The sequence below is a fragment of the Armigeres subalbatus genome, chromosome 3 (genome assembly GCF_024139115.2).
Source record: "Armigeres subalbatus isolate Guangzhou_Male chromosome 3, GZ_Asu_2, whole genome shotgun sequence".
NCBI classification, from domain to species: domain Eukaryota; kingdom Metazoa; phylum Arthropoda; class Insecta; order Diptera; family Culicidae; genus Armigeres; species Armigeres subalbatus.
This window is the reverse complement of record NC_085141.1, coordinates 198,424,124-198,437,665: the sequence shown is the minus strand read 5'-3', so window position 1 is coordinate 198,437,665 and position 13,542 is coordinate 198,424,124. Positions and strand designations below refer to the sequence as shown.

Sequence of the window (13,542 nt, the reverse complement as noted above, 5' to 3'; positions counted from 1 at the left end):
TTATTTTTATACTTACTTCAGGAATGATAGAAGAAATCTGCAGGAAAAATCTACCTCTATGATGGCAGATAGAAGGCAGCAGCTTCACAACTTACTAAATCAAACAATAAAATCAAGACTGATAATTCACTTTCGGAATGACATTACACTAACTATAACGTCATTCCTCCTATTAAGCTTTTGTTCGATTGTTGGCAATTTTGTTGAGTAATGACCAACAACCCCGTTACAGCTGTTCAACCAAAATTGTTCAACAACGTATGGTTTATATTTCTAATTCAGCTTGGTACTTTCCAAGGTGACAAATATAGCTGATGGTAAACAAGAGGGCTGGGGATTCAAAGGTCGTTGGATCGATACCGGTATCCTGTTCATAATTTATTTTTCATCTTATTTCCAGTATGTTGAACAATGCCTTAATAAGTGTAACAATGTAATGAAATAAATGTATTTAGAAAAGCATAATTAAAAAAAAGCCTAATCAGTGAGTTGCTGACTAGTTGAATTAACATTATGTTTGGTTTTTGAAAAAATTTGATGAATAAATATTTTTATCTACTATTTAAGTAAAGTTAAAGAGAGATTGCTAGTTGTTGTTGAATAAATACTCCATTTTTGGGCGAACAATGCTGGAACAAATGTTGTCATGTATGATAGTATAATTTTTAATCAACGCTGGCTGAATAAATCTGATCATACTGATGTTTAATCAACTGACAATTGTTACTTGGGGCAGGCTGCTGTTCTGTCTTATGCGTGTTGTTCAGTAAAGGTTCGCTAGCGTTTCAAAATCATGGATGGACCACGTTCCACGGCAAAGATGTCTATATGTTATGTGGCGCCACCCTTCGGAAAGAGGCCCCAGGATCAGGTTAGTCCGGCCAGAGACTTCTCCTCAGGGCAGGTTTGGTATTTCTCAGTCTCACTAGAACTTACCTTAATTGAAGCTGTACAAAAGAAACTTAAAATCTAACGGGTTTGCGTCTTAGTTATCTCGAACGAATCTGCTCGAACGATCTCATTAAAGATTGGTACAGTCGGTATTAAATTCAAAAATCCTAGCAGTTGGTGAGTTTATTAACCTTTTGTCTGTGCTCTGGGGCAATATGACCCCAGGCCACTTTGACTGGCTGCCATTTTTTTAGTTTTCAACCGATTTTCCTAATTTTTGGTAGTTTGGTAAAACTCGCCGAGATCTGTCTCCTAGGTGCAAAAAAAAATCTTGAAGGTGCTAGGTGCGCTTGAAAAATCTTGAAAATATGTGCTACAGTGTACTTTTTTCAAAAAACTTATGTTGTCTGTGCTCTGGGGTCAAATTGACCCCAAATTAAAATTGCTATAACTTTTTTAATGTTTGACCAATTTTGGATTTTTGGGGCTGTATTGAAAGATAATTGATTCATCATCCATCATAGGTGGACGGGTAAATCGCGGGGAGGGGTTTTTGTAAAAAAGGGTTCCAAAACAGTGATTTTTCATGCTTATTTTACTTATATCTGAAAATCCTACTCATTTTGAACTGCACCTTTTCAAAAAGGTTATGCAGGAAGGCGTGTGCTTTGACGTTAGGCATTGATTAGTTTAGGGCTTGGTCGCAAGGTGGCGGTATATTTGAATTCATTATTGTAGACTACGCAAGTAATTCCGATATATGGAATTTTCCTCATTGTAAATATTCTTATTGCATAAATTTGAAATTTGTAAAGATGACGTCTTTAACAAAGTTTGTCTGGTAGGAATGGACTGTCATGTGAAGGAATAAATAATCGGGAAATTTACAAATAGGCAGCGCCAGTGTACTTGCAATATTCTTGCATATTTGAAATATTGCTTTAGCTTGAGATCTTTCATACCTACACCCAAGTTGTATTTGGCAACATTGTTCAAGATAACCAGGACTACAAAGCGGTGCTCAATATAATGAGCACTTCTTGCAAGATGCGGCACTAGTGAGCTGTTATATTTGAGTATATTGTTCCATGTGAGATCTGATGTATTTTGGTTTGTAGCATTTTTGGCAAACATGAATGTTGTGGTAGAGTTCATCAAAAGTTTTCTTTGTATTCTACCTGCTCCAGCGATGCTGCAAATAATAGAATGCGTTTACAGAATATGTTTTAGGTCATCCAAGAAAACCCTGGAATTAAGGCCTTTGGGTCTACATGCGTAACCAAAGATCAGTCAATTTGCCGCCTATTTGTAAAACTCCCAATTATTCCGTCATAAGACAGTCCATTCCCACTAGACGACCTTTGATCAAGACGCAATTTTAACAAATTTTAAATCTGTGCGATAAGAATATTTACTCTGAGGAGAATTCTATATATCGGAATATCTTGAGTAGTCTAAAATAATGAATTCAAATATACCACCACCTGGCGGCCAACTTCTAAACTTTTCAACGCCTCATGCCAAAGCACAGGCCTTCTTGCATAACCTTTTTTAAAAAAAGGTGCAGTTCAAAATAGGTAAGATTTTTGAATATAAGTAAAATAATCATGAAAAACTACTGTTTTGTACCCTTGTTCACAAGGGTAATCACAAGCTTAATCAAGCTAGGGCAATAAGTTGTGTTATTTCAAGGATTTATCGTATTTAGTCCTCTCTACCAATTGCAGTTTCTGAATTATAATAAAATTAACTTTACCCTCACTTTATTAACTCACCACCTCACGGCTAACGTCATTATCACATGTAACGAGTGTTCCAAGATATATTGATTCGTCTACAACCACAAATCGCATACAATCCATTTTCACCTCGGGACCAACACATCATTTTAGGATAAGTTGTATTTAACATCATATTTATACCATAATTCATCAACTGAAACTATTGTAGAGTGTATAATAACAAAAAAATCATAGTACCTCCATTATTGGTGCTACCTCCACCAATGGTACGGTTACCCCCCCCCCTTCTTGGTTCAAAATAAAATGCCCATTTTTATAAGTATAGAGATTTAATCGATTTTGCATCAAAAACTCATTTTCAAGTTATTACGATGTGCTATGGATTTTGTTTATGAAAAAGTGCCCCTTCCCTTGGGGTGGGGGTTCACAGGGGGGGTGCACCAGGTTCCCAGGGTACCTCCAGAAGTGGCCAATGTATGTCGTCTATATTATTTCTGTTGCAAAGTCATGAAGTTAGATGTGTCGCAAGCTGGGTTGCATAACCATGCCAAAAGTGACCACTTCCCTGGGGGAACCAAGTTCCTGAAACTCATATAACCAAAATTTGAATTAATTGCATATTATTCGGCAACTCGGCCGTACGAAAACCATTTTTTTGTTAAATATCTTGGCTGTGCATATGCACAGCATATGTTTCGAAATGGACAAATTGATATGAAATTTGCGAAAAAGAATCCACGTGTCTTGGAGGGACTCGAACCCTCAACCTCCTACTCTCTAGATAGGCGTGATAACCCCTACACAACAGAAAAGCCATCAGAATCCGAGTACCAACCTCCACCGCGGTTAGCTCTCTTTTTTTTTTTTTTTTTTTTTTTTTTTTGCGAATTGAATATTTTTCGGATGCTTGATTTGTCCAATCTCCACATGTGCTTTACTATTGTATACCCACAGCCAAGCGAGTGCACATTGTTTATTAAACGAGAGGATCGCACTCCATGCCCCCCAGTAACTGTCTGGGCGGGACGATATAGAATGCGAATTCAATCGCACTCTGCTGTGCCAAAGGCTTGCTTGGCTGCAGCATTTGATGAGTTTGATTGCCTTAACGTAAGCGGTCGCGTGTACTCAGACGACTAATGACGGTGAAAGACCGACACTTGATTACAATTAATTGCATATTATTCGGCAACTCGGCCGTACGAAAACCATTTTTTTTTGTTAAATATCTTGGCTGTGCATATGCACAGCATATGTTTCGAAATGGACAAATTGATATGAAATTTGCGAAAAAGAATCCACGTGTCTTGGAGGGACTCGAACCCTCAACCTCCTACTCTCTAGATAGGCGTGATAACCCCTACAACGTGGATTCTTTTTCGCAAATTTCGCCTCAAAAAAAAGATGGAAGCGGCAATCAGCCAGTTATAATCAATCTAACCGTGGTGCAAGCGCGATGGCAAAGAGCATCAATTGCAAAAACTAACTGCGCAGTGGAGGTTGGTACTCGGATTCTGAGACTTTCCCACAAACGTGACCTTTAAGTGGTCTTGTTGTGTGGGGGTTATCACGCCTATCTAGAGAGTAGGAGGTTGAGGGTTCGAGTCCCTCCAAGACACGTGGATTCTTTTTCGCAAATTTCATATCAATTTGTCCATTTCGAAACATATGCTGTGCATATGCACAGCCAAGATATTTAACAAAATTTGAATGTCTAAACGTTCAGTTTTCATTTCCAGTATTTTAAAATGATAATTAAAAACGATTGTATCATTACTGGTAGCATTTACTACCAGTTATCTACGATTAAAAGGAAGTTGACCTATTTTGAGAGCATTTGACCTAGGGGACCCCCTCAATAAAACCGTCCCCATGGACCTAGTCATCAGATCAACACATCTATACAAAAATATAGGGTATAAAGCATCTTTCCTCAAAATTTCATGCAAATCGGTTGAAAAACAAGGAAACAAAGAATTTTATAATTTGAAATCGTAGCCCAGGCCGAAACGGGTTAACAAGGCGTTTTTTACCGAAAAACTTAAAAAGGAAGTTGACCTATTTTGAGAGCATTTGACCCAGGGACCCCCTCAATAAAACCGTCCTCATGGACCTATTCACCAGATCAATACATCTATACAACAATATAGGGTTTAAAGCATCTTTCCTCAAAATTTCATGCAAATCGGTTGTAAAACAAGGAAACAAAGAATTTTATAATTTGAAATCTTAGCCCAAGACGAAACGGGTTAACAAGGCGTTTTTTACCGAAAAACTTAAAAACGGCATATATCGAAAATCTCGCCAACATTTTTTTTTGAAAATTTGTCCAGAAGCGTAGAATTATAGTAGGAATCGAATGGCGGCTTTCGATTGAATGGTATATGTATTTTTTTCATAATAACAGTAAATGAAGCATACACGGATAAATAGAAAAAAGCTATTTAGCTTACTATTTATGTGTTCTAAAGTTTTCTTCGATTTTATTCATTACAAGGATTATGAATAAATCTAGCTAAACTTGCTTTTAGAGCATTGAAATGATTTACTGAAATATAATAAGAAAATTATTTTGAGCTTTTTAGTGGAATGTTTTCACCTGTCATAAGACGAGTTTAAACAATCCCATTGAATTCCACCACTTAATTGTATCCTGACAGATACGTATTTCGACCTCAACAGTAAGGCCGTCTTCAGTGTCTTGTACTTGACTCGACTTGAGTCGAGTCAAGTACAAGACACTGAAGACGGCCTTACTGTTGAGGTCGAAATATGTATATCTGTCAGATACAATTAAGTGGTGGAATTCAATGGGATTGTTTAAACTCGTCTTATGACAGGTGAAATATAATGTTGGGAATGCTTAGCAAGCTCGCATTGTTACTCTTAGAAGTTGAGAAAAAATATCATTGTACTTTCATCGTTCAGCAAGGTAGGTGGGCAAGGTATATATAGACAGCGCCTTAGCGTGTAGTTGGCCAGGTTTGCCCCAGCAAAGAGCGCCAGCCCATAGGTGGGTGCCAAAATCAAGAATTTTAATAAAGGTAAAGGTAAGGTGATTAACATTTGATCCCGTTATGAATTGCAAATTCATCACAGGTTTTCTATTGCCATTTCCAAAAGTCCAAATGTGACGCAATAATTTTCGTACACTGTTGAAATTTTAGTTGATTGTTCAATAAAAGTTAGCAAATGATCTACCATTGTTTCATCCCATGTACGTGTTATGGTTTTTTCAACTCGTGCTCCTGAAAAAGAGGGCCCTCCTTAGCCGTGCGGTAAGACGCGCGGCTACAAAGCAAGACCATGCTGAGGGTGGCTGGGTTCGATTTCCGGTGCCGGTCTAGGCAATTTTCGGATTGGAAATTGTCTCGACTTTCCTGGGCATAAAAGTATCATCGTGTTAGCCTCATTATAATTCTGATTCTCATGTTGCATTAGAATTCTGATAAAAGCTCAGAATTCCCCACACATTCGAAGTGCACATTCAATTTTCTCTTGTACCTTTGAACCATAATGGTACAGGCCAAGTCCTCACAATAGGTTGATAAGAAAAACGTTAGTGACTTATTTGTATTGCCACTAACGACCGCAAAAACATCCTACTCGATGCTATAAACATTCTCTGCAATTGTTTTGTAGTACTTGATTTCTGTTTTCTATAAGCGATTGATTTTACATTGTCAATAAATTGTTCACAAATAGATATTTTTACAAATACATGTATTTCCTGAAGTAGAAGTATAAGGGCCGAAGCCCACGTAGCGTATTTTTAAGCTGCGTGCACGCCGCGTCCACGCAGGGTACACAGCATCAAATGTAGTCGTGCACACCTATACATGTGCATTACTCCATTTGAAGGGCCCCCCACAATGATGAGCGCAGCGGCGCGTTTTGACAAGTAACCCATGTATTTTCTGTCAAAAACTTGCCGCTGCGCTCACCATTCTGGATGGGCCATGATGCCGGGTACCTTGCGTGAACGCGGCGTGCACGCAGCAAAAAAAACGCTATGTGGACATCGGCCCTAATCTTGTGTCTATATTTACGAACAGTGCTGTTGTGGAACTAGTAAAGGTCGACCAATGCATATAGCGATATATGTTTGATATAACTATAACTATTGTACATTTAAAAAACTACAAAGTGTTAACGTTGTAGATGTAAATATAAAATAATAGTCATAGCATTGCCTACAAAAACCATGCACGCTATATTATGTGATAGAGTATTCTTTCAAATCTTGCTTGAGTTTTAGTTATGCATTTGTGTTTTACACTGAATACATTTAAGTTCAATAAAAATAACCATCATTATTAAAAGTAATTCTATCAAATAATTCTAGGAACAACTAGCACGAGAAAAACAGGTTTCAGGGCGAGTTCAAATCCAGATTTGGTACCATGGAGATCGAAGCGAATTGGTCGTATCGTTGATGGCCGGCGATGATCTCCCACCACGTGATGAATCGCTGGGATATGGAGGAGTACCTGAAGCTTACGCTTCGATCAAACTCATGCCCAAAACGTATGAACAAAACCTACAAAAAACAGCCCTAGTGATCGTATGAAAGGTTGATGTAGAACTGTGTGCGTATCATTTTGCGCCTTTTTTTATGTATATGGTATAACTAATATTATACGAGTTATTTTATTTAGTTGAATATTTTCAACAATTACAACTTTTTAATGTTTTTTACAATGTTTTGTTAAGCTGATTTTTTAATAATATTAATAAGTTTATCGCGGAACAGCTACAACTGACTTCAGAAAGAATAGAACACCACCGATTGCAACGCGACATTATTTAGAATGTTTATGTATACGTCAAATTTCGGGACCGATTTGCGATTTGGGCGTAACTTATTTTGTAAACAAACATTGTTTCATGAATTCCGTAGAATGCAAGCGTTTTTATTCAGAACTAATTCCCTTATCTGGTAGAGGAAAGCTTAATCTGTCTAATACATACTATAGTTTTCTCATGAAATGCTTGCTTTATCAGGTATTTGCATTCCAATGTTTGTTTACGAAATAAGTTACGCCCAAATCGCAAATCAGTCCCGATTTGTGCGTTTATTCGACATAGTTTTTAACCCTTTATAAGGCAGACGAATCTAAACAATAAATTAACAAAAACAACAATAGGACACAATGTTGACATGGTATTAAACTCAAATGTATGTTTGTTATACATTAAACAGTTCAGAAACATTGAAAAATTGGTGGCAATATAGTTGGCACTGCCCGCCAAGCGGTAAAACATTGGTGGCAATATAGTTGCCACTGCCCGCGAAGCGGGACAACATAGACCAATGCAAGATCTTGATCTAACCTCACTTATTTGACAGTTCACAGAGCTTGTTTACAAGGTGTTAGAAGAAAAATCGATGAGGAGAAAAGTAAAATTCATATTTTTAGTTTAAAATTGCTGCGATCCGAATATTTCAATCTTCAATGATATTCTTTGCATTCAGCATGAAATCAATCGCAAAGGACATCTACATGCGAATAAAATGACGAAACAATTTTATCGGAAGCTTCACCAGAGGCTAAAGCCCGGTGAAAAAGCTCTGTGAACTGTCAACCTACGTCATCATGCACTGGTCTATTGGTGGCAATATAGTTGCCACCAAGGTTGCCACTGCCCGGCAAGCGAAAAAACAGGCAACAACAAAAATATAAAAAGATTTTTAAAAATTTGGTTTTACGTAGAACCAGTCAAATCAAGGTAGGTACGTTACATTTTTTTGGTGAAGAGTCCTAGTCAGAAAACGCATTATAAGTGAAAAAATTTTTTCGCGTTTTTTCTACCAAGGGGGACCCTTGGGAAAAAAAATACAATTTGGGAACGTCCACAAATTACGTAACGCTTAGAGGGGGGAGGGGGGGTTCGGTGAAGTGTGACGATCCATACAAAAATTTCAGACGCTTCATACAAAAAGTGTGACATAGGGGGGAGGGGGGGTTGAAAATACCCAATTTTTGCGTTACGTAATTAATGGATCTTCCCTTTCGTCAAAAATACAAAACCCAAATATACAGAAAGGCAAAGCTTTTTTCACGCTAATCACGTAGTAATCTAACACAGGAGATTCAAAATAATTGATACCAACGGGAAAAAATATATCTTTGTCGTTTTTTAACGAATTATAACTGAAAATCCTTCTTCCACTCGAAACTTACGATCTGTTCGTAAAAAAACTGTTCTCAAATTGACATTTTAATTTTTTTATGGCTCAAATTCATCTGGGGTGTTACTAGGAAGCAAATAAAGTCACTACATGTGAAATAATAAGTAGAGGTCTTGTTAATAAATAGAAAAACATATTATTTGTTGGTGGCAATATAGTTGCCACTGCCTTATAAAGGGTTAAATACGAGTGTGGCCAGGAGTCACGATGCTCACAGTTTTGTATATTTTGTCTTGTAATCAAGAATTAAACCCGTTGTTTACTTGTCATATGAAACAACAAAAGATATTTTAGTTACAAGATAAAGATTGTCGCTTCGGTTCCCTTTCTTCTGCTTAACATAGTTAGATGATAATATTCTTGTATTCGGCAACTGAAATTTGAACTTGTTCACATATTAAAGCCTAATGTATTCTGTACAGCCAGAGCATTAGTGATTAATCATAGATTTAATCATGATTAATGAGTAATGTGATATTTCAATCATTATTCATTAATCATAATCACTCAGAAACTTGATTTATGCATTATTCATCAATCATTAATAATAGAATTTCACTTCTGATCATTAACCGTTAATCATATTCACCACTATATTGCGTTTATTCATTAATCATCGATCTTGATCATAACAATCATCGTGTTTAATCATTAACATTTTTTTTTCCAAAAGTTAGATTTCTTGATTATTGATCAGGGGCCTTCCAGAAACCACGTGGTCATATATTGGGGTAGAGGGGGGGGGGGTTGGAAAATGACCACGATAAGCCACATGGGGGGAGAGGGAGTTGCTCTCGAACCACGTGTTTTTTTTGACACGAAAAACTTTTGGTGAATAACAATAGCGATCTAAAAATACAAATCATTAAAATTTAATGATCTTATCATTAAACGCAAAGTGCATCTTAGGGCCGTAGCAGGGGGGAAGACACTTGAATCATTTCTTAAATCATTCAAGAGATTTAAAAAAAATCCAAGAGATTTAAAATGATTCGGCGGGTTATATCTTTTTTTAAAATCTTTCTCGCCTCGAAGATGTTTTTTTCAGTGTGGCGAGATTGTTTGAAGAAAAAGAAAAAAAAAACAAATATAAACAACAGAGTTACTCTCGAAAAAAGGTGAAAGCGGCTGTCGTATTGTAAATCCGGAACCAATTCTCCGGTGATGGTGACCCAGGAATGTCCCGTCGGATGCCTATCTGCACGAGGAAGCGCGGTAAGAAAATCTAAAAATAACAGTTTGCACCAAAAACGACCTTTATTTTTCAGGATGAACGACGATTCGTGGCCGTATCTCTCCATCCTTTGGTTTTTTCCACGCTCCCCAAATCGGATTGCACTTGGTCCGCCCACCTAGCTCGCTCGCATTTGTGTACCTGCCGGGTCGGAAACGACACCATTTTTTTCAGGGTTGCTGTCCGGCATTCAACCAATCAAGCAACCTACTAATCAAAGAATCAAGCAATCAATCAAGGAACCAACCAATGAAACAAGCAGTCAAGCAATCAATCAACCAAATAACCAAGCAATCAAGCAACCAACAAAACAACTAATCAACCAAAGAACCAATCAATCTACCAGTCAAGCTACCAATCAACCAATCTATCAAGCAACCAGCCAACTAATCAACCAATCAAGCAACCAACCAATCAAACATTCAACCAACTAACAAATCAAGCAACCAATCAATCATTCAAGCAACCAACCAACTTAAATCAATCAAGCAGCCAATTAACCAATCAAGCAACCAATCAATCTATATCATTCAAGCAACCACAAAACAACTAATCCGTCAACCAGCCAACCAATCAAGCAATTATCCAACCAATCAAGCAACCAAGCAATCAATCAACCAAATAACCAACCAACGAACTAATCAACCATTCAAGCAACCTACTAATAAAAAAACCAAGCAATCAACTAATCAATCAAGCAACCAACCAATGAAACAAGCAACCAAGCAATCAATCAAAAAAATAACAAACCAATCAATCAATCATTCAAGCAACCACAAAACAACTAATCCATCAACCAACCAAGCAATCAATCAAGCAACCGATTTACCAATCGAGCAACCAACCATTCAAGCAGGCTACCAATCAACCAATTAAGCAACCAATCAATCATTCAAGCAACCAACCAACTAATCAATCAACCAACCAAAGAACCAATCAACCAGTCAAGCAACCAATCGACCAGATAACTAATCATCCAATTAAGCAACCAACCAACTATTCAACCAATCAAGCAACCAACCAATCAACCATCCAACCAACTAACAAATCAAGCAACCATAACCATTCAAGCAAGCTACCACTCAACCAATCAACCAATTAAGCAACCAATCAATCATTCAAGCAACCAATCAACTAATCAATCAAGCAGCCAATAATCCAATCAACCAATCAAGCAACTAACCAATCAACCAACCAACCAATCAAGCAACCAACCAACCAACAAATCAAACAAGCAATCAATCAACCAAATAACCGACAAATCAAGCAACCAATCAATCTATATCATTCAAGCAACCACAAAACAACTAATCCGTCAACCAGCCAACCAATCAATCAAGCAACCATCCAACTAATCAACCAATCAAGCAACCTACCAATCAACTATTCAAGCAACCTACTAATCAAAGAATCAAGCAACCAACCACCTAATCAACCAATCAAGCAACCAACCAATCAACCATTCAACCAACTAAAAATCAAGCAGCCAACCAGTCAACTAATCAAGCATGCTAACAATCAACCAAGCAACCATTCAAGCAACCTACTAATCAAAGAATCAAGCAACCAACCAACAATCAAGCAACCAACCACCTAATCAACCAATCAAGCATCCAACCAATCAAGCGAACAACCAACCAATTAAACAACCAATCAATCATTCAAGCAATCAACCAACTAATCAATCAAGCAGACAATTTACCAATCAACTATCCAACCATTCAAGCCACCTACCAATCAAAGAATCAAGCAACCAACCAATCAATAAAGCAACCAACCAATGAAACAAGCAACCAAATAACCAATCAAGCAATCAATGAACCAAATAACCAACCAACGAACTGATCAACCATTCAAGCAACCTACTAATCAAAGAATCAAGCAATCAACCAACTAATCAATCAATTAAGCAACCTACCAATCAACCAACTAACAAATCAAGCAACCAACCAGTTAACCAATCAAGCAAGCTACCAATCAACCAATCAAGCAACCAATCAATCAAACAGTCAAGCAACCAATCAAACAAATAACCAACCAATTAGGCAACCAACCAGCAACCATTCAAGCAAGCTACCAATCAACAAACCAACACACCAATCAAGCAATCAAGTAACCAATCAATTAACCATGCAAGCAATCTACTAATAAAAAAATCAAGCAACCAACCAATCAATCAAGCAACCAAGCAATCCATCAACCAACCAATCAATCAACCAACCAACCAACCAATCAAGCAACCAACCATTCAAGGATACTAGCAATCAACCAACCAACCAATCAAGCAACCACTAAAACAACTAATCAACCAACCAATTAAGCAAGCAATCAGCATTCAAGCAACCAATTAACTAATCAACCAATCAAGTAACCAACCAACCAACCAATCAAGCATCCAAACAACCAACCAATCAATCAAGCAACCAATCAACCAACCAACTAATCAAGCAATCAACCAATCAAAGATCTTAGCAATCAATTAAACAATAAACCAATCAATTAATTTGTCGAGCTGAGTCGATTAATGATAACAATATGGATTTTCGGGCCTTCTATCAAAAGTTCGTTTTGAAGTGATCTTAAAATTATGTATTTGTAATTATTACGGCAGTGTAGGCAGCAATGCGAGTCACCCAGTCATGCAAATTTATCTCCGTAAATATATCAATGATTTACGCGACAATATTATTTAATGTGGTATTTATTAAATTAGTTTAGTATCGCATATTTATCTCTATAACTCTCTTGCAGACTAGTGAACAACTATTAATGATTTATAATATATTTAGACGTATATAATCGGAATATGTATTATAAACTGGTCATTTCTTTTGTTTTTAGTTTCATCCCTAAAACCGTACGCTGTAACTCTATCTTCTGTTTTGGTGTTGAATTTGTTCAAGAGCACGTCTTTTTCCTCGTTGGACTGCTCCCCGAACGCCATGATTGTTGGATTCCTATACATATCGAAATTCCCCAACTAGCAGATCGACCCAGACTGGAAATCATTTTACTCAGAGCTGTTGCTTAACTGCCGCTGTTACTTAAATAGCTCGATGCTGTGCCGCCAACTTCCGTTGCTCGCGCTGTTTGTTTAACCGCCTAAGTTGCCCTTCTTGGCGTACACCCCGTTGATCCGGCAGTTGCAACAGTGCGGATCTTCATGCCACGTCCGACTGCTCCCAACTTTCTCTGTTTCGAGGGACGATTTTTGTCTACCGTCTGGATCGGATGTGCCCGCCTGGCTGTTGGCGGCTATAAAATCGTCCTTCTTGTGGATGTAGGAATACGAATACCATATGGTCGGGGTTCTGCCAAATCGCACCAAGCGCCAATGAAAAATCACCCATTTTCTTGCACAAGTTTACGTGTAGCAGACCCAATTGATCACATACCGTATCGGATATCCTTTCACCATATAACTGAGGATATGTATACGAACGAATTGATATGAAATCATGTCCATTTTTATTCTACGAACA

At 37.5% G+C, this 13,542-nt stretch overlaps 1 protein-coding gene across 10 annotated transcripts in view; it reads left to right on the top strand.

The window, feature by feature from the left end:
- Positions 1–13,542, top strand: part of LOC134225408 (regulating synaptic membrane exocytosis protein 1) — a 160,242-nt gene that overhangs the window by 95,825 nt on the left and 50,875 nt on the right. For all 10 annotated transcript variants that reach the window (XM_062705465.1, XM_062705464.1, XM_062705463.1 and 7 more), the window contains one exon: positions 6,979–7,160. In XM_062705465.1, the coding sequence (XP_062561449.1) occupies positions 6,979–7,160 (182 nt within the window). The remainder of the gene's footprint in view (positions 1–6,978; positions 7,161–13,542) is intronic.